This window comes from Vulpes lagopus, chromosome 12 (assembly GCF_018345385.1).
Source record: "Vulpes lagopus strain Blue_001 chromosome 12, ASM1834538v1, whole genome shotgun sequence".
Classification (NCBI taxonomy): domain Eukaryota; kingdom Metazoa; phylum Chordata; class Mammalia; order Carnivora; family Canidae; genus Vulpes; species Vulpes lagopus.
This window is the reverse complement of record NC_054835.1, coordinates 37,788,866-37,807,544: the sequence shown is the minus strand read 5'-3', so window position 1 is coordinate 37,807,544 and position 18,679 is coordinate 37,788,866. Positions and strand designations below refer to the sequence as shown.

The 18,679-nt window shown below is 55.9% G+C and overlaps 1 protein-coding gene across 11 annotated transcripts in view; it reads left to right on the top strand.

The window, feature by feature from the left end:
- The window catches only part of SRCIN1 (SRC kinase signaling inhibitor 1), a 68,404-nt gene extending 50,702 nt beyond the window's left edge, over positions 1–17,702 (top strand). For 6 of the 11 annotated variants that reach the window (XM_041726724.1, XM_041726722.1, XM_041726719.1 and 3 more), the window contains 8 exons: positions 1,932–2,062; positions 2,254–2,401; positions 2,742–2,988; positions 3,415–3,649; positions 5,196–5,350; positions 5,617–5,769; positions 6,334–6,456; positions 8,904–10,378. In XM_041726724.1, the coding sequence (XP_041582658.1) occupies positions 1,932–2,062; positions 2,254–2,401; positions 2,742–2,988; positions 3,415–3,649; positions 5,196–5,350; positions 5,617–5,769; positions 6,334–6,456; positions 8,904–9,860 (2,149 nt within the window). In that variant the 3' untranslated portion in view covers positions 9,861–10,378. Of the gene's footprint in view, positions 1–1,931; positions 2,063–2,253; positions 2,402–2,741; positions 2,989–3,414; positions 3,650–5,195; positions 5,351–5,616; positions 5,770–6,333; positions 6,457–8,903; positions 10,379–10,410; positions 10,558–14,257 lie in introns of those variants that run through there. The other 5 variants (XM_041726726.1, XM_041726727.1, XM_041726721.1 and 2 more) reach the window with 4 other exon arrangements.
- Positions 17,703–18,679: the final 977 nt, after the last annotated feature.

Sequence of the window (18,679 nt, the reverse complement as noted above, 5' to 3'; positions counted from 1 at the left end):
AAGAATGTATGTAAAGTCCTGCATGTGGGTCAGGGATGTTGGTGACTCAAGTCACACAATTGAGATGACCTACCTGGGCAGCAGTTCCTTCTTTCACTTACTCATTCATTCCACAATTATTTACTGGACCTCTGTTCTGCTCCAGGCACTGTGCCAGGAGCTGGCAGTTGGAGATGAATCCAGAAGACATGGTCCCTGCCTGCCAGGAGCTACCGAGCCCAGCATGCAAGAGCTCTGAAGGTTTTTGTGAGGCAGGAAGCAAGAGCCCCAACCCCAAGTGCAGGGAGTGGGGGAGCAGTTTCCATTGAAACCTGAGGGAGGAGTGGGAATTGGTTACACATGTGCATGTGTATGCACATGTGTATGTGTGTGAGTGGAGTGTGGGAGGCAAAGGAAATGACATTATAAAGGCCCAGACAGTCCTTATACAAGGTCCTTATACAAGGACCTTGGAGAAGTTGTGGACAGTTCTAAACAGAAGCAAGCCAGGTGAAGACGGGATGTGGCTGGAGGGAAATTAAGAGTAGCCCCCAGGGACTGACCCTTTACCACTCTTTTCCCATCTGCATTGGCTTTTTTTTTTTTAAAGAATTTATTCATTTATTTGAGAGAGAGAGAGAGAGAGCAAGAGAGTGAGAGAGAGCATGAGCAGGGGGAGAGGGAGAAGCAGGCTCCCTGCTCAGCAGGGCTTGATCCCAGGACCCTGGGAGCTCAGATGCTTAACCATCTGAGCCATCCTGGCGTCTCTGCATTGGCTCAGTTAATCTTCACAATGGCCCCTGGAGGGAAGAACTCTTACTACCCCCATTTTTTTTTGGTTGAGGAGGTTGCAGCCCAGAAATAGTAGGTAACTTGTCCAAGATCTCTCTGCTGGGACGGGCAGAGCTGGGATTGGAATTTGGATCTGACTATAGAGCCAACTTTTCAGCTACTACCTTCATGCCCTTCTTCTCTTGGATTTTAGCCTCAGGACAATGGGATCTATGTGTAGGGTTCAACACAGAAGGTAATGACTTGGTGTGACTTACATTTTAGAAAGATGTGGGTTTTATTTTATTTTATTTTATTTTATTTTATTTATTTATGATAGTCACACACACACACACACACACACACGGAGAGAGAGAGGCAGAGACATAGGCAGAGGGAGAAACAGGCTCCATGCACCGGGAGCCCGACGTGGGATTCAATCCCGGGTCTCCAGGATTGCGCCCTGGGCCAAAGGCAGGCGCTAAACCGCTGCACCACCCAGGGATCCCAAGATGTGGGTTTTAAAATGGCAGACGCTCAGCATAAACCGTTTAACACTTGAAAGCAGTTTTGTCTTCAAGGAAAGAGGCTGAGTGGATTATTTGAGAAAAGTGGTGCCACCCCTCAAGGGACGAGACTTTGTAGGGGCACACACAGCTGCCTGCAGTTCCCTGAAAGGCTGCTGGATTGTCTCCTGCTTCCTTGGCAGAATGAGAACCAGAGGATGCAAGTTATAGGGAGAGATATTTGGGCTGATGTTGCTAAAGACCAGAACTTTGACAGCAAGGTGGGGGAACCCAAGATACCTATTAAGGAACTCGTCTGAAGTCTTATCTCTGGGGTTTGGCATTTCTGATTTCATTTGGGCATGGAGCCTGATGGATGGCATTTATTTATTTATTTATAAATATTTTATTTATTATTGAGAGAGAGAGCATGTGCATGTGTGAAGGGGGGGAAGCAGACTCCCTGCTGGGCAGAGAGCTTAATGTGGGGCTCTATCCCAGGACCCTGGGATCATGACCTGAGCTAAAGGCAGATGCTTAACTGAGCCACCCAGGTGACCCAGTGGATGGCTTTTAATTTTGATCTGACTGATGTCCTGATTTCTTCCCATTTGCCCAATTTTAGGGGGCTGGGCTGGGGCCAGAGGGGCTGAGAGGGTCTCTCTCTGGTTGCAGTGACCTGGAGAAGTCGGTGGAGAAGATCCAGCGGGATGTGTCCCACAACCACCGGCTGGTGCCTGGGCCAGAGCTGGAAGAGAAGGCGCTGGTGCTGAAGCAGCTTGGGGAGACCCTGACTGAGCTCAAGGGTGAGGCCAGCGTCTGGGCAGGCGGGCAAGCAAGCAAGCGAGCGAGTGGCATGTGGTCCCGAGTGGCATGTGGTCCCGGGGCGGGAGTCCCTGCTGCACCCCTGCCCCCCAGACACTGCCCTCCCTGCTGCCCTTCCTCCCCATCCTTGGGAGCTGCTCCCTTCCCAGCTCACTCGTCCTGGTCCCCTCAGCTCACTTCCCAGGCCTGCAGAGCAAGATGCGGGTAGTACTGCGTGTGGAGGTGGAGGCAGTGAAGTTCCTGAAGGAGGAGCCACAGCGCCTGGACGGGCTACTCAAACGCTGCCGTGGGGTCACGGACATGCTGGCCCAGATCCGAAGGTCTTTCTCTCCCTGACCTCTTAATCTTGGACCTCCGATTTCCCATGAGGTCACACACTGGGCATAGATGGATAGATCAGCTTGACCCCTTACCCTGACTCCTCTAGAGGTCACTGATGTGCCAACTGGATCTCTACCTCCACTCTGACCTATGACCCCTGGCAGGGTACAGGCTTGGCTCTCCCTTCCGCTGGATGCAGTCACTCCTCCCAGGCCCCTCCCTCTGTCCTGCAAGATCCCAGAGCCCTCCTCACCCTCTACCTCCCCCAGGCCAGGCTTACCTTGCATGGGGCTGTCAATGCTCTGGCCTCACAGCTGCTCCTAATTCTCCCAACCCCAGGCAAGTGGATGAGGGGGTGTGGCCACCCCCCAACAACCTCCTGAATCAGTCCCCCAAGAAGGTGACGGCTGAAACAGACTTCAGCAAGAACTTGGACTTCGAAATGGCACCCGCTAGCCCTCCACTGAACCTCCATGAGCTGAGTGGGCCGGCCGAGGGAGCCCCTCCTACTCCCAAGGGGGGCAACCCTACCAAAGGCCTGGATGCTGCTGGCAAGAGAAGCGTGGACAAGGCTGTGTCTGTTGAGGTGCTGGGCCTGAGACGGTGGGGGGCATGAGCTAGGCTCACACATTCTTACCACCATCCTAGACTGGGTACTTTTTCCTGGGAGGAGGAGGATGTTGGAGGAGCACAATGATGGTGACATTAGTTCTGCCAGACAGAAAAACATTTTATACCACTATTAACAATCAAGGCAGTGTGATGTTGGCCTAAGAATAGACCGTGTGGTCAATGAAACAGAATAGAATGTCCCAAAATGGGGCTAATGAAGGTGGCATTCCGGACCTAACAGGGAGAGCATAGAATACTCAAGAAGTCTGAGGGTCTCCTGGGGGCTGGGCCAACCTTCCTTCTCCATTCCTGGCATGTGTGGCTGGGGGAAGGGGCTGCATGCCCAGAGTCCAGGAGCCGGGCCGCTGCTTCAGTGCTGACTCTTGCTCCTCCTCTCAAGGCTGCTGAACGGGACTGGGAGGAGAAGCGGGCAGCCCTGACCCAGTACAGCGCCAAGGACATCAACCGGCTGCTGGAGGAGACACAGGCAGAGCTGCTGAAGGCCATCCCTGACCTAGACTGTGCGAGCAAGGCCCACCCAGGCCTGGCCCCCACCCCTGACCACAAGCCCCCCAAGGTCCCCCATGGCCAGAAGGCAGCCCCTCGAACGGAGCCCAGTGGAAGGAGGGGCTCAGGTATGGGGAGAGGTGGGGGACTGAAGAGCCCAGAGGAGGAGAGCCCCATCTTCAGGAGCTCTCAGGTTGTTGGGGGAGGTACCTGGGTGTGAGAATCTGTGTGGTCAGACTGCCAGAGAAGGGAGATGCTAGGGCATCAGCAGCCTGACCCTCAGCTGCTGTAGGGAGGACAGGGTAGAGCTGGACTCCACATGGGGCTTTTCCCACTGCTCTAACTGCTGCTGAGAGGCCCACATGGAGGAGGAGCCAGTCTGGGACCAAGAGTCACCGCCTGTACATTGTGACCGAGTATATGCTCTGCACCAGGCTGTGGCAAGACGGGGCACGGTGCCGGTCCTCATGGATATGATTTCTGTGTCCTGCTGAGCCTGCCAGCCCACAGGGGAAGCAGAAATCCAACCAGAAATAGCAATTATCATCCTGCTATCTGTATTTGTTAAGCACCTACTGTGTGCTGATTGCCAGAGATAAGGAAACAAGACACTGCTTATTTTCAAGGAGGTTTTAGTGTAATACTAACATTTTTGTTTATCGTGTGCTTATGTGACAGGCTACTCCAGATGCATTGTATATAGAAATCCTTACGATTTTGCAGCAACCCCAGGAGGCAGATACAGTCATTATTCTCATCTTGCAGATGAGGACGCTAAGGCTCAGCGTAGCTAAGTGATCTGTCCCAGGCCCTACTCAGTGTGTAAACCAGAAAGAGGATGAAGGTGCTAACTGCGGCAGTGGCCTGCAGTCCTACAGGAGGCCCTGAGAGGGTGGGGAGCGCTGCCCACTGGGGGTCACGTTGCCTTGGAGTCTTGAAAACAAGTGGGCCTTTCCCTGGACAGTGAGGGAGAGCATTTTAGAGAGTAGCAGCACGTGCAAGTGCCTTGAGGGATGTGTTTGGTGTTGCTGAGCGAGGTTCAAGCTGGGAAGTAGCGAGCAGAGCTGAGGCTGAAAATGGGCAGTCGTGGAAGGTGCTGAGCGGAGGAGCTTACACATGGTTTGGGGTCATGGGGAGCTCAAAGGCAGAGGAGTGTCAGGTTTGAGTGACTTTTCTGTAGGTTGCCCTGGAAACCACCCCCACCCCTGGAGAAAGGAGCAGGGAGAGCCTAGGGGGTTGGGTCAGGCTCTTGCAAGATGAAGAAGAGACAGAGAAGAGTGCAGAGATGCAGCAGAGGGGCAGAGGAGAAGAGATGGATTAGGGCAGCGCTTCTGAGTGAGTGTATGCACAAGATCACTGGAAATCTGTCAAAATGTGGATTCTGATTCAGCAACCAAGGGTGAGGCCCGAGCTTCCGCATTTGTAATGAGCTGCTGGGCTGCTGGTCCTGGTTCACTGACCACACTTTGGGTCTAAGAGAAGCACTAAGAGAAGTGCTAGACATGGGTTCCAAAGGGAGATGAGAGAGGAGGAGGAGGAAGGAGGAGGGGCCATGTCGCTTCCCTGAGCTTCCCTCCCCTATCCTCCCTGGAGGAGGAAGCATATTTCATCACCTTGGTGCATGGACTGTGAGGTCAAGGACCCCCTGACCCCCAGCCCCTTGGCTGCCCACAGATGAGCTGACAGTGCCTCGGTACCGCACGGAGAAGCCCTCCAAGTCGCCCCCGCCGCCCCCTCCCCGCCGGAGCTTCCCCTCCTCCCACGGCCTCACCACCACGCGCACAGGAGAGGTCGTGGTCACCAGCAAGAAGGATTCGGCCTTCATCAAGGTACCAAGCCCACCCTAGGCCATGGGATACCCAAGGTGGCCTCTGAAGACCCCATAGGGCAGAAGAAAAGAAGGGGGCTGGCCAGTGGTACCTCTGCTTCTGGGTGGGGCTCCCACCCTGGGAAGGGGGCCAGCTGGCAGGGGACTGAGGAGCTTGCTGATGAGGAGGTCGGGCTGGAGCCAGTCTGGAACGGGTGGGGCCCAGGAGGTGAGCTGGTGCTGGAGGGGCTGCAGAGCCTGGTCTTGACCAGGGCCTGGGCCTTGCAGAAAGCCGAGTCCGAGGAGCTGGAGGTGCAGAAGCCCCAAGTGAAGCTGCGCCGAACAGTGTCTGAAGTGGCCCGCCCAGCCTCCACGCCACCCATCATGGCCTCTGCCATCAAAGATGAGGACGATGAGGACCGCATCATCGCCGAGCTAGAGGTGGGTCAGGGGCATGCCTGGCTCCCCAAGTCCTCAGCCGGGCCCCTTCTCTCTTGCCCACCAAGCTGACCCTGTGAGAGGTGACCTGGGCTCCTGCAGAAGGCTGGCCTGTGTGGGAACTGTCCTTCTTGCCTCCATTTCTCTGCCACTGTAAAGTGGGGGGACGGGGTCTGAAGTCCCTCTTTGCAGGTTTGAGTTTTCCTTATTGTAGTCTCTGGGACCCCTACAACTGCCCCGAGACCCTCTGTGCTCTCACACAGCCACCCCTGAGTGTTCTGAGAACAGAGTGCTGTAACACCCTGATACCCGAGTACCTTCAGGTGCCCTCACCCCATGCTGTAAGTCACCCATACTCAAGTGTTCTCAGCCCTGCTCCCCAAGTGGCTGGAGACCCTGACCACCTAGGCCTCTGGAGGAAGAGACAAGACGGAGGGCAGAGTGGCCAGTGAGCCTGGTGAGGGGCCAAGGAGTAAGGCTGGGGTTCCTCCCTGTGGGCCACAGGCCAGCACCCTTGTCCTCCCTGTGCCCCCTTCTCCAAACTTGCCCCCACCTTCTGCTCCCCAGGTGTTTGAGAGAAGCTCAGTGTCTTCCCTCCCCCCCACGCCCCGCCGCCAGCCGATCCCCACCTTGCTGGCACCCCAGGACCTGGGGCCCCCTGGGGGCTCAGCCCAGGGCCCCACATGGAAGGTAACGGGCTGCCCCCCACCTCTCACGGCTCTCTCTCTGCCTGTGCCTCCACACCTTCCTCTCCTCACCTCTCACGCTAACCTGCTAACACGCCGGTCACCTCCCCAAATCCCACCACTGCCACAGCCTCACCCCTCCCCAGCTCCAAGGGCAGGTGCATAACCCTTCCCTCCTGCTCCCTCTCTGAGACTCTAGCAGGCTGGTACCTGGCGGCACACCCACCCTGTCCGCGTTTTCTTTCTTTCTCTTTTTTTTTTTTTTTAAGATTTTATTTATTTATTCATGAGAGACATAGAGACATAGGCAGAGGGAGAAGCAGGCTCCCCATAGGGAGCCTGATGTGGGACTCCATCCCCAGACCCCGGGATCATGCCTTCAGCTGAAGGCAGATGCTCAACCTCTGAGCCACCCAGGTGTCCTGTGTCCGCATTTTCTTACAGGCTTAATTCTGAGTTGGGTATTTTGTTCCAATCCACAGCCAGAGTTTAGGTCTGCCCCGGAGCCTGGGTGTTGTCTTGGGCCAAGATTGGAGCTCGGGTCCAGCTCACTACATGACTTTAGGCCAACTCAAAATCTGACTTTGTCCTGAGCCCTTGCCCCCGAAACCCCTCCTCTGCCGCCAGTGCCTGGTGGGGCTCCGTTTCTCCCACTAGAATCTATGCCTTGCACTGGGGGCCGGGACACCCCAGGAGAAAGACTCATTTACAGCCTCCCTCTCTGCCATGGCCCCAGTGGTCAGGAATCCTGGAGAAGGAAGCCATGCCCTTCCTTGGCTGCTGGTTCTGTCTTTCAGCATGGGGAAGTTGTACCTTCTCTCTAACTTCAGTCCTTGCTACTGTCCTGCTGCACTTAATTTTCTCTTTATCCTTTCCTGGGAATGTTGGGGTGGACCTGCCGTCTGCACCCCCAGGGGACTGCACTCGGGGAAGGGGAACTGGGGGAGGTGGTCTGGGGATCTCTCCCTGTTCCTAGTCATGTTGGGGCAGGAGGGCCTCTACTCTGGGGAGGGCAGCCCCCCTGCCCCCCCGCCCCCCAGCATGTGCTCACCTGCCTTGTCTGGTTCTCTTTGGCTCACAGCGGGCTCCGTGCTGCCCGATACCTAATTTCTGGCCTGGCTTGAGGCTTGGTGGTGCTTTGACTCCCTGGCCAGGAGGAGCAGACAGGTGGACAAGACTGTCTGCTGGGCAAAGGATGGGCACAGGGCAGTCCAAGGAGCTGTCTGGGGATGAGCAGTGTGCAAGGGGTGCCCCCTGGGCTAGCTGTGCCCTTGGTGCCTTGGCTTACCGCACCCACCCCTGCCTCTCTCTGGCCCCTGGGAGTCAATCCTGGGGGTCCAGTGGGCAAAGCCCCTCTGCTGGCCTTTCGGGCTGGCTTACCCCCTGCGTCCGGAGGCGCCATCGGGCAGTGGAGCTGGGCAGGCATGGGTCGCCTCTCTGCTTTCCCAGTCAGCACTCTCCACCTCCATCCAGGTAAGCAGGTGGCAGGGCTGGGTGGGTGGCTTTGGGAGGGGGGCTTGAGGTCCCAGCTACCTCCCTGGAATATCCTCATGGCTCCTTTTAGTGGAAAGAACTCTGGACTTGGAGTCACACTGCCTGGGTTCAAATCCTGGCTCTGCCACTAACTGTGGATAAGTGACCTTGAGTGAATCACATGACACCCATGCTCAGTTTCCTTATCTGTAAAGTGGGAACCATAAGAGCAGTAGCCATTTCATGGGTCATAGTAAAGACTAAAGAGGAAGACATATGGTCTGAATTAGACTAGAATTCACTCAATTTGGGGGATAGTGGGTGGAGCCCCCCAAAGCCAGAGCAGGTGATGCTCCACAAGAGCAGTTGCTCTAGCTTTACCGAGCATGTGTGCGGCAGAGGGACCTCGTCCCTCCCCTTGTGGCTGTGAAGCCCTTGGAAAAGCTCCAGAAGTAGGGGATGAGGGAACCAGAAGTCTCTGGCCTAAGGTGAGGGTGACAGCCCCTACCCTCTGAGGCCAGAGGCCACTCAGGTCAGTTGGATAAAGAGCTAACTAACATTTGCCAGGTGCTTACAATATGCCAGGCACTGTTCTGAGCACACACCCATGTGAGCTCACTAAATTCTCCACCAACTCCATGCTTTTGTTACCTTGTTGCACAGATGGGCAGACTCCTGGGAGTGCCCCTGGGCTCCCAGAGTTTCACACGGGCAGTGAGAGGTAAACCTGTGTCTGTGCTACGGGGGGACCAGCGTCTCTGCCAAAAAGTGGGAGACCATAGCATGGGGTGGGAAGAGGCCTGAATTCTAGTCCTGGCTTTGCCTCTTGCTAAGGAAACTCAGTCACCACACTCACCTGCCTCAGTTTCCCCATCTATGAAAGGAATGGACTGGGCTCACCCATGTAAACCCTCATCCTAGCTCAGGGGATTCGGTTTGCAGGGATCAGACTCTCCCTCATCTCTCTTCTCCCCCCAGGCTGCCCCAAGCCCCAGGGCCTTCTGCGTCCCCCAGATCATCTTGACAGAGTGTACCCCCAACCCTCCCTCACCACCAGAGGCCAGACCCGAGGAAGCTGGTCCCAGGACAACTCCCACTCCGCGTCCCCGGACCCTGCCTGGCAATGGGAGAGGCTGTGATGGTGCCCGTGCCCTGCCAGAGGTGGTGGCCAGGGCCTCCCAGCCTAGGAGCAGCTTGGTGCCTGACACAGAAGGGACTGCTCTGAAGAGACTGGGGACAGAGAGCTGTACCCCGGAGGAGGGAGGACCCGGGGCTCAGTGTCCTTGGAGACCAGCCCCTGATGGGACTCAGGAGCCCCCCACTGCTGAGACCCACCCAGAGGAGACCCCCAAGGACAGCGGCCGGGACACCCAATCCTGCAGTGGGGAGCCCAGGGGCCAGCCCACTGGTGGCCTAGGCTGCACAGTGAGAGGGGCCACCACCCAGCGAATGGACAGCCTGGAGGAAACGCTCCGGGAGCTGGAAGCCACCCTGAGCCAGATGGGCACTGCCCTCGCCGTGGGGCTCCCTGGCAGCCCCCCACCCCTGCCACCCGGTCCCCAGGTGGCTGCCTCCTCCCCTAGCCTCTCCTCCTGCCTTCACACTCCAGTCTCAGTCCTCAGAGCTGGAGGGGGTGGGGAGCTGCAGCAGCACCATGCCAGCCCCCTCCTCCCACCAGCCTTTCCTCAGCTCCTGCCAGCCTCCTGGGAGCCTGGCACTGGGTGTGGTTTGCCGGCAGAGCCCCGGGGGGCTGGGAAGCCAGCCTCCCCAGGGATCGGCCCAATCAGCCCTGCCAGGGACCAGGTCCTCTCCCCTCTGCTCTGTATCTCTAAACCAACAAATAAAGTTCTCTCCTCCTTTTCCAGCCCCACACTCCCCCCGCCCCAATTCCTGTCTGACTTTCTGCCTCTGTTGTTTCTCTGTCTGCGCCTCTGAATCCTCAGAGTCCTTCTGGGCAGGGTGGTACCTGGGGTGCTTTGGAGGAGCCAGACTTGTCACATCTGTAGGGAGACTTTACCCCCATCCTCCCAATTAGAGGAAGATGGGGGTCCAGGGCTGCCAGTCCCACTCTGTCTGCCATTATAAAGAGCCCCTCAGGTCTCAGGCATATTCTGTGAGACCCAAGAAAGGGTACCTTGTCAGGAGTGGGGGTGATGGCAGGGACTCTCAATTTAGAAGTGGTTCCCCCAGAAGGGTACCTGCTGCTCCTGGGCTACTCAAGGAAACCACCAAAAAGCCCTCACTGGGGAGCTGCTGGGAGCCTGGCTGGGGGAACAGGGTGGCTGTCCCCTCTGAAGGGAGGCCTTAACCCTGGTCTCAGAGAATGGACCTGAGTCCTGGCCTGGGATGTGGAGCCAGGGAGGTGCAAATGTCTCCAGGTCTCAAAGGGCCCATTGAGGAGCCTCCAGCCCCAGAGACCCCACCCGACACCTAGGATTCAGGTGCCATCCCACCTCCAACCCCCACCCTGTCTCTCTTCCTGCAGAGCGGTGGTGGCAGCGTGCCACCCATGAAGGTGGTGACTCCAGGGGCCTCTCGGCTGAAGGCGGTCCAGGGCCAGGCAGGCAGCCCCGACAAAGGCAAGCATGGCAAGCAGAGGGCAGAGTACATGAGGATCCAGGCCCAGCAGCAGGTAGGCACCCACGGTGGGGTGGGCAGGGCTTGGCCCACCCAGGCGCCTCCCCTTCCCCTGCAGGGCTGTGTTCTGGGCACCTGCCAGCTGCCCAGAGACGACCTCCCTGCCAGGATGGCCCCTCTGGTCCCCTGAGCTATCTTTTCTCTCCTCCTGCCAGCCCCAGCACTCAGGATCTGGTTTAGAATATGTATTTTCAACCAGGACACTCTCCTTTCCTTACCCTCACTCGGGTCACAGAAGGCCCTCTCCCCAGCTGCTCCTGGAGGAGGGGGACCCAGAGGACTTATGTCCCCACTGGCCCGATGCCTTCCAAGGCCGGGCCTGCCCTGGGATGGGAGAGAGGGTTTCGAAGTCCCTTTGTCTTCCTGCCTCTGCTCTGCTCTGCTCTGCTCTGCTTCCTCTCCCTGCTCTCAGCCCCCTGCTCTCTGCCCCCACCCCACTCTCATTTGGCCTCCGTCTTGGCTCTCAGACCATCTCCCCGCTGAGGGAGAAACCAATTTTTGCATCTGCTTTTCATTGTTTGGGCTTTGGTGGGTTCCATTGATGTCAGTGGGGAGGGGAGAGGAAGGGGATCTCAGTGGGGTGGGAATGACAAGGGTACTATACCCTCTTTCAGATTTAGTCAGCGGGCTCGGGGCCAATGTACAGAGTTGACAGCCTCACCTGTGGGTTTTCTGTCCTGTGACCCACTGCGTGGCTGGGTCAGAAGGTGCAGGGTGGTCCCTGGGCCTAGATACTGAGAGAGACCTTTTGTGTACTCATTTGGTTCAGTAAGTATTTCTGAGCAGCTCCTGCATGCCAGGCCTGTTGTGGGTGCTGGGGTGGGAGTGGGCGCTGTGTGATCTCCAGATGCTGTGACCTGAAGAAGGTTCTAGGCTCAGAGGCAGGAGGTTAAATGCATGGCCTTCTATGGTCTCCCTGTCACTTCTATCACCTCTAACCTATTTTCCCAGACCTGCAGGCTGGGGAGGGATGTTTGTGTAGGTGCTGCCTAAGCGAGCACAGAGGGAGGGATGTTTGTAAAACGCAGATTTGATTATGTCATCCTCCCCCCACTTCAAACCCATGCCCATTGCTCCCCGCCAGGTGAGATAATCCAGTCCTTCACCTGCTGCAGGGCACTTCTGTGGGCAGCCTGGGTTCCTCCCTCAGCTCTCCTGGTGCTCTCTGCCCCACACCCTCAATTTGCTGCAGCCACCCTGGGTCACCTGGCCCTCTGTCCTCTGGGCCCGGACACCGCTCCCATCAGCTCAGGCTGTGAACTTGGTCAAAGTCCTTGCCTCCTGCTGGCTCTTCTCTCATCTGTACAGTGGAGATGAAGGCCAGCCGCAGTGTTCTGAGGTCACATAACACCAGGTGTGGAAAGACCCGGGAAAGCCCCAGAGTGCTCTGCGAGGGAGAGTCCCCATCGTCCTCTGTTGTACTCTGTCTTCATCCATTTGTACATTTGTCAGCACCAAGGGCTGGGCAGGGGCCTTCCTCTCATCACATGGTTCTAACATTTGGGGCTCAAAGCTCCCTTTGACAGTGACAAGGAGAAGGAGAACCAGAGACACCAAAACTGGGGGGAAGAAAGTTCCGAGATAGGGGATGCAACGGTGCCTTATACTACAGAGAACAGGCTCTTAGATGTCGTGCTCATGATCCAGGGCTGGGATGGTAGCAGATTCCCAGGGATGTAGGGATCTGGGGCCTGGAGCAGACGTGAAACCACGGACCCCTCCTCTCCTCCTCTTCTACCGGGGCTAAGAAATCTGTCCCAGGGCAGCCCCCGTGGCGCAGCGGTTTAGCGCCACCTGCAGCCTGAGGTGTGATCCTGGAGACCCGGGATCTAGTCCCATGTCGGGCTCCCTGCGTGGAGCCTGCTTCTCCCTCTGCCTGTGTCTCTGCCTCTCTTTCTCTCTCTCTCTCTCTGTGTGTCTCTATGAATAAATAAATAAAATATTTTTTAAAAATGTTAAAAAAAAAAAAAAGAAATCTGTCCCAGCCCTGGTACATCTTGTCAGATGGTCCTGCTGTCCAATCATCCGGCCTCCCCACCCTCTGTGTGGCTGCCCTCACTCCCAGGGGTCCCAGGTCTCTGTCCTGCCCTCGCTGACTGCTGGAGGCACCATGTGCCTTCCCCACCATCAGGCACCCAATAGAGCCCACCCAGTAATGGGTGGTAACTGGGGGCTGGGAAAGGCGGCCACACTGCCCGACCGGAGCTGCAGGAGGTACCTGGTGATGCACCCTCTTCTCCTTTTCCTTTCCTTTCCTTTCCTTTCCTTTCCTTTCCTTTCCTTTCCTTTCCTTTCCTTTCCTTTCCTTTCCTTTCCTTTCCTTTTCTTTCCTTTCCTTTCTTTCCTTTCCTTCTCTTCTCCTCTCCTTTCCTTTTTTTTTTTTCTTTTCTTCTCTTCTCTTTTTCTTTTTTTTAATCAAGACTGTTCAGTAATCCCACTTGTAGCTATGCAAGGCAAGGGAGAGGGGAGCGGGCAGTGAATACACAGAAATCTGATCTGTGCAGCCCAGTGGTTCTCAAAGTTATGTGTGCAGCAGGGTCACCTAGGGTGCCTGCCTAAAATGCAGATTTCCTGAGCCTGGGCCAGAGATGTATTCTGGGGAAAGGCCCTGAAAGCTGCATTTGTGACACATCCTCCTCTGGAACTCTGCAAACTTCCAGAACCATTATAGACACAGGGTGTATGCTAGGGGTGGAGGGAGGTGCAGCTGTCTCTAACTATCAGAATTGACCAATGAGCAGAGCACACACTGAGAGGGAGTAATCTCCCATGACCCGCAACCCCCAAGGTGCAGCTGGAACCTGGAAGAACATTTGTAGGGGATGCAGCAGGACTTCCTGCCTTGGGCCAGAGGCTGGATGCAATGAGGATGCAATGAGTGTGTTTTCCTCCAGCTTGGAGGTGGGATCTGGTTGGGGAGGGGAGGGTTCTTCAGAGAAGTGCTCTCCCAGGAGGACAAGCTTGCCCCACATTGTCCCATTGTCCCTCAAGACCTTCTGCTTAGTGTCAGGCTCCTGCAGAGGTCAGAAAGGGCCTGGTTGGGCTGCTGGCGGGTTGAGACTAAGAACCTACCTACTCCCGGGATCGCTGGGTGGCGCAGCGGTTTGGCGCCTGCCTTTGGCCCAGGGCGCAATCCTGAGACCCGGGATCGAATCCCACATCGGGCTGCCGGTGCATGGAGCCTGCTTCTCCCTCTGCCTGTGTCTCTGCCCCTCTCTCTATCTCTGTGACTATCATAAATAAAAAAAAAAAAAAAAAAAAAAAGAACCTACCTACTCCCGACTGGGGCCACTCCCCTCTCTGCCTGTGCCCCTGTGGCCTCTAGCCTGTTCCACTTCTCCTTTCCCTTCCCCATTCCATCTCCCCTGTCTACCTGCCCTGGGTGTAGCCCCCCTTGTGTTTCTCTGGTCTCTCTTCCTCCACCTGCTCTCTTTCCTGTCAATAACCCAGGTCCCCAAGCCTTTGAATCAACCGTATGCCCACACCAAACCCCCCCACCCCACTCCACACCCCCACTGTGGCCCCCTCCTCCCCATCTCAGGGGATCACTCTCTCCAGATGCTCCTTTGGCTTCTTCCTTTTGCAATCAACTTTCTCTTAGATGTGTGAAGGTTTGGGGTTTTTTAAAACCAGCTGGGGGCCAGCATGAAGGATCTCTCTTCCTGTCTGACCCATGACCTCTGTTTTTATTCCAGGCCACTAAACCATCTAAAGAGATGAGCGGGTCAAATGAGACCTCAAGCCCAGTCTCAGAAAAGCCCACGGCTTCCAGAACCTCCATCCCTGTATTGACTTCCTTTGGGGCAAGGAATTCTTCCATTTCCTTCTAGAAGCTTCCACCCACCTCCGCCTCAGCCTGTCCCCCTCCTCATCCCTGCCACTCCTCTCCCTGCTCTTCTTCCCTTCATCTCCAACGCTACCCCCACACCATGCTCTGCACCTTCGGAAGGCTTTGCCACGGGTACGGTCTTCCTCTACACCCATTATCCTCTGTTGGTGTTTTTGGTTTTTTAAATGATTCACTTTTAATTTTTTTTTTTAAGCAAAACAGTAAAACTAAAAACCAAAATGCACCACCTTCCTTTGACTTTCCTGTTCCAAATTGGCCCGCCTCCTGTCATCCTTCCTTCTCTCTTTACCTGCTTCTTCCCGAATCCATCTTAAAATTTCCTGTACCCTACACTCTCTTCTGAGAGCACTCCAAACAAACTCTGAGCCACGGAGACTTGGAGCGGCAAGACACCCCTCTCTCCTTCCTCGGAAGCCTTTCTGGAGGAGACTCTGGACGTTGGACCAAGCCCGCTCTCAGGCTGGCGGGGAGACTCGCCCTGGAAGCGCCCCGGCTGCCCAACCTCCACAGGACCAAACTCTGCTGCTCCGTTCCCTTCCTTCTGTTCCCTTCAGCTTGTGCCCCGTGTGGGCCTGGAGTCAGGACGGGTGGGCTGCGGAGGGAGGCCAGGGTTGGAGGGGCCCTGGGGTGGCTGTGAGGCCTTTGAATCTGTGTGTCCATGGAGAGGAGTTGGCTCCCTGGGACTCCCTTCTTGCGGTGAGGAGCTGCCTAGCCTGTGCCAAGCGAGGAGGAGCAGGGGGACCCTTTTGGACGGTGGGTTGTGCACGGCCAGCCTGACACTGGGGTCCCCACCCTGGAAGAGAGCAGCCCCGAGGAGGACTATTTGGTACTTTCAGTTTCCTAATTTAGCACTTTAAATGACATTAACTTATTTAATGGGGGTGGGGCGGGCGAGGATGAAGGGCCTAGAAAACTAGATTTGGGGGCCTGGGGGGGGGGAAGGGTCTGATTGTGAGGGCAGCAGGGGGAACAGAGAAGGGCTGTTGGGGGGCAGTGAGGACGGCGCTGACCCAAAGGTCAGGTGACTTGACCTTTAACCATCCTCTTTGAGATTTGAGGATTTTCAGGGAAGGGGGTGAGATGATATTTAAATGGGGAGCTGGTGACCCCTGGTGAGATCTCTGAGGGTCCTTGAGGCCTGACCAGCCAGCCAGCGCCCCTGGCCCTGACCCTGTAGATGCCTGCCTTGCAGAGGCTGTGGCAGTGAGGTTTGTGACCAGGTCCCAAGAAGGGAAGGGAAAGACCAGCTTTGGTTCTCAGCCCGGGGAGGGGGGGCCCCCAGAGGGCACAATGAGGGGCCAGCAGGGGGGTTATGTGGGTGGGGGATGAGGAGACTGATTGTGGAGGGTCCCAGCTAGCAGGATTCCTATTTGGAGCACAAAGTGAGGTAAGCACAGGGGAGGGTTTGGGAGTAGTCTCCCAGAGTAAGCACAGAAAGAAGGAGCCATTGAAAGGGCAGGACCTCCTAGTCCCTGGGGCCTGGCTGGAAGGTCAGTGTTTGGGGGGAGCCAGGGGAACTGTTGAGGGTTGGGGAGGGAGGGGAGACTGGGGTTGTGTTTCTTCATTTCCTTCCTTTTGTTTTGTTTTTTGTCGGTTCATCCTTGTTTTCTAGCTTTGGATCATTTTTGTACAAAGGCAAGCAGGCCTTTTTGAAAAATAACAAGAGGAAAAAAAAATCCCTCCTGAAAAAAAAAAAAAAACCTTGGAAAATAGGAAAAAAAAAAGGACCTCATAAATGATGCAATTACTTTTAATTGCAGACAACTCTTTACATTTAAGTGAAGTGTCTTAACATTTTATATTGTTTTAAAAATATATTTACATATTATATATATATAATATACGTAATATAAATATATATAAATATTTAAAAAAGAAAAAAAAAAAAAAGAAAACCACGGCGCTCTCTCCCTGGCCGCTGTTTTGGCGGCGGAGGGGGGCTGGAGGATGGGCACATCGGCCTGGCTTCTGTGGTCCAGTGAAATGGTTTGGTTTGATTTGGCTGTACAGAGACCCCCCCTGATTGGGAGGGGAGGGGGGAGTGGTGCCCCCTCCTCCCTCCACTCCATTACTCTTTGCTTGCTACTTTTCGCTTGCCCCCACCCTCAGCCCTGTGACCTGAATGTGTGTCCCACCGTCTTTGTCCTGAGTTGAATGTCCCTTTGTGGGGGGAGGAGGAGGTGTCCATCCACCAGGGGCAGACGGAGGGAGCCGAGGGCGCCACCCCACCCGCTAGCCTAGAGCCCAATGGGATTTGCATCTCTCTTTCCCTTTGACTCCTGCACATTTCTGGGCTGAGAGGCGTTTGTATGGAGTTGTGTGCAACCTGTGTGTGTGTGTGTGTGTATGCGCACGCGCGTTGGCCCAGGCCCGCTTGTCCGCGCGTGGAGGGAAGTGTGTGTGCGCACAGCGTGACCTTCCACACGTGTGTGCAGGGAGGCATGCACACTGGGCGCGCGTTCCCTGCAGGGGCATCGGCCCGTGCCCACCTGCGTGCTGGTACGGAGCCATTTGGCACGTGAGAAGGCGTGTGCTGTGTGTGTGCGCGCGCGTGCGCAGACGTGCGTGGCTTGAGAGATTGGGATGCGTGCGAGCCGCGTGGACAGAGGGCCGTACGCGGAGGTGCATGTGACCTGTGTGTGTGTGTGTGTGCGTGTGCACGGGCGTAGACCCAGGCGTGTGGGAGTGCCCGCGTGTGTGCCAGGTGCCTGCGGCGCTCGCTTCCCCCCCACCCCGCCGGCCCCGCCCTCTCCCAAGCCCGCAGCACGTCGCCGCCCCTCAGCTGCATGCGCCTCGCTGCTCCGTCCATCAGTGTGTTCTTGACCAAGAAAAACTAAGACGTCTGGGGGGACCCCTGTACCCGGCCCCCCACCCCCGCCCGCTGTGCTGTGTAACTCGCATGGGGGGGGTTCCTTTCCCGCCCAGTCCACGATATGCTGTTTCCCCAGGAGTCCCCGCCCCGCCCCCCCCCCCCCCCCCCTGCCGGCCCGAGGCTCTGAGCTGGGGAGCCCCAGCTGGGGTCTCCCCACCCCACGGGCTGAGCTGCGGCTCCACACCCCGCCCCGTCCACCCCGTAGGGCCCGTGTTGGTGTAGCAGTGATGGCTTCTGTGGATATTCTGTGACCTGTCAGTGTAACTTGACAATTTCTAAATGGAAAAGGGTTGCTGTGTTTTCTGTCTCTTTTTTTAATGTCCTTTTTCTTCTCACTTCCCTGCTCTCTTTCCTTTCCGGTTTTTCTAGCCGAGTGTTTGGGGCTTAAATAAAACTTGTTTCTTTTTCCTCTCCTGGATCTCCTTTCTATAGGCTGCTGTCTCATTATTTCTCCTCTTCACCCTGGCAGGGGCTGGGAGGGATGAGGCAGAGATGGGGAATCTCGGGCAGGTAAGGGCCCTGTGGCTTGGCAGGCAGAGGGGGCAAGAACAGGGGCCCTTCCGTGGCTGCTGCCCCAAGGACCCATGAGAACCCCCAACATCAGGGACACCAGAGAGGAAGATCACTAACTCTATGGGGGGCCAGCCCCCAGCTAGATGAGTCATCACCACCAGTGAGGTCACTGCCATCACCACCAGTGAGGTCGCTGCGGGCATTACTGACATTACATCTTGCCCAGAGTCACACAACTAGTAAGATGCAGAGTCAGGATTTCAATCCAACTCTGCCTGACCCCAAACCCAGTGCTTTTCCCCCCAAAATCAAAGAGGGTCTGATTACCTCCCTGAGTTGGGTCTTGACCTCCTGCCCTTTGGGTGGGATGATCCTTCATGGTGTCGCCTACCCTTTCAAGAGTGGAGGCTTTCAAACTTTTTTAAACTAACTCGCAGTAAGAAATACATTTTATGGGGCACCTGGGTGGCTCAGTGGTTGAGCGGCTGCCTCTGGCTCAGGTCGTGATCCCAGGGTCCTGGGATCGAGTCCTGCATCGGGCTCCCCACAGGGCGCCTGCTTCTCCCTCTGCCTATGTCTCTGCCTCTCTCTCTCTCTCTCTGTGTCTTTCATGAATGAATAAAATATTAAAAAAAAAGAAATACATTTTATATTTCAGTGATTTAGACATGTACACACACACATTCAGTAAAAGAGCACTTACTATATACAATGCTCTCTGCTATTTCCTGTTAAATGCTAAACATTTTAGTCACAACCCACTAAATTGACTTCATGACCCTCAAATTGATCAGAACCCACAGTTGGAAAAATACTTGTCTGAGCATCTAGTTTTAGCCCCAATCCTGCTGCATTCCTGCTTTCTCCCTCTCAAAGGCCTAC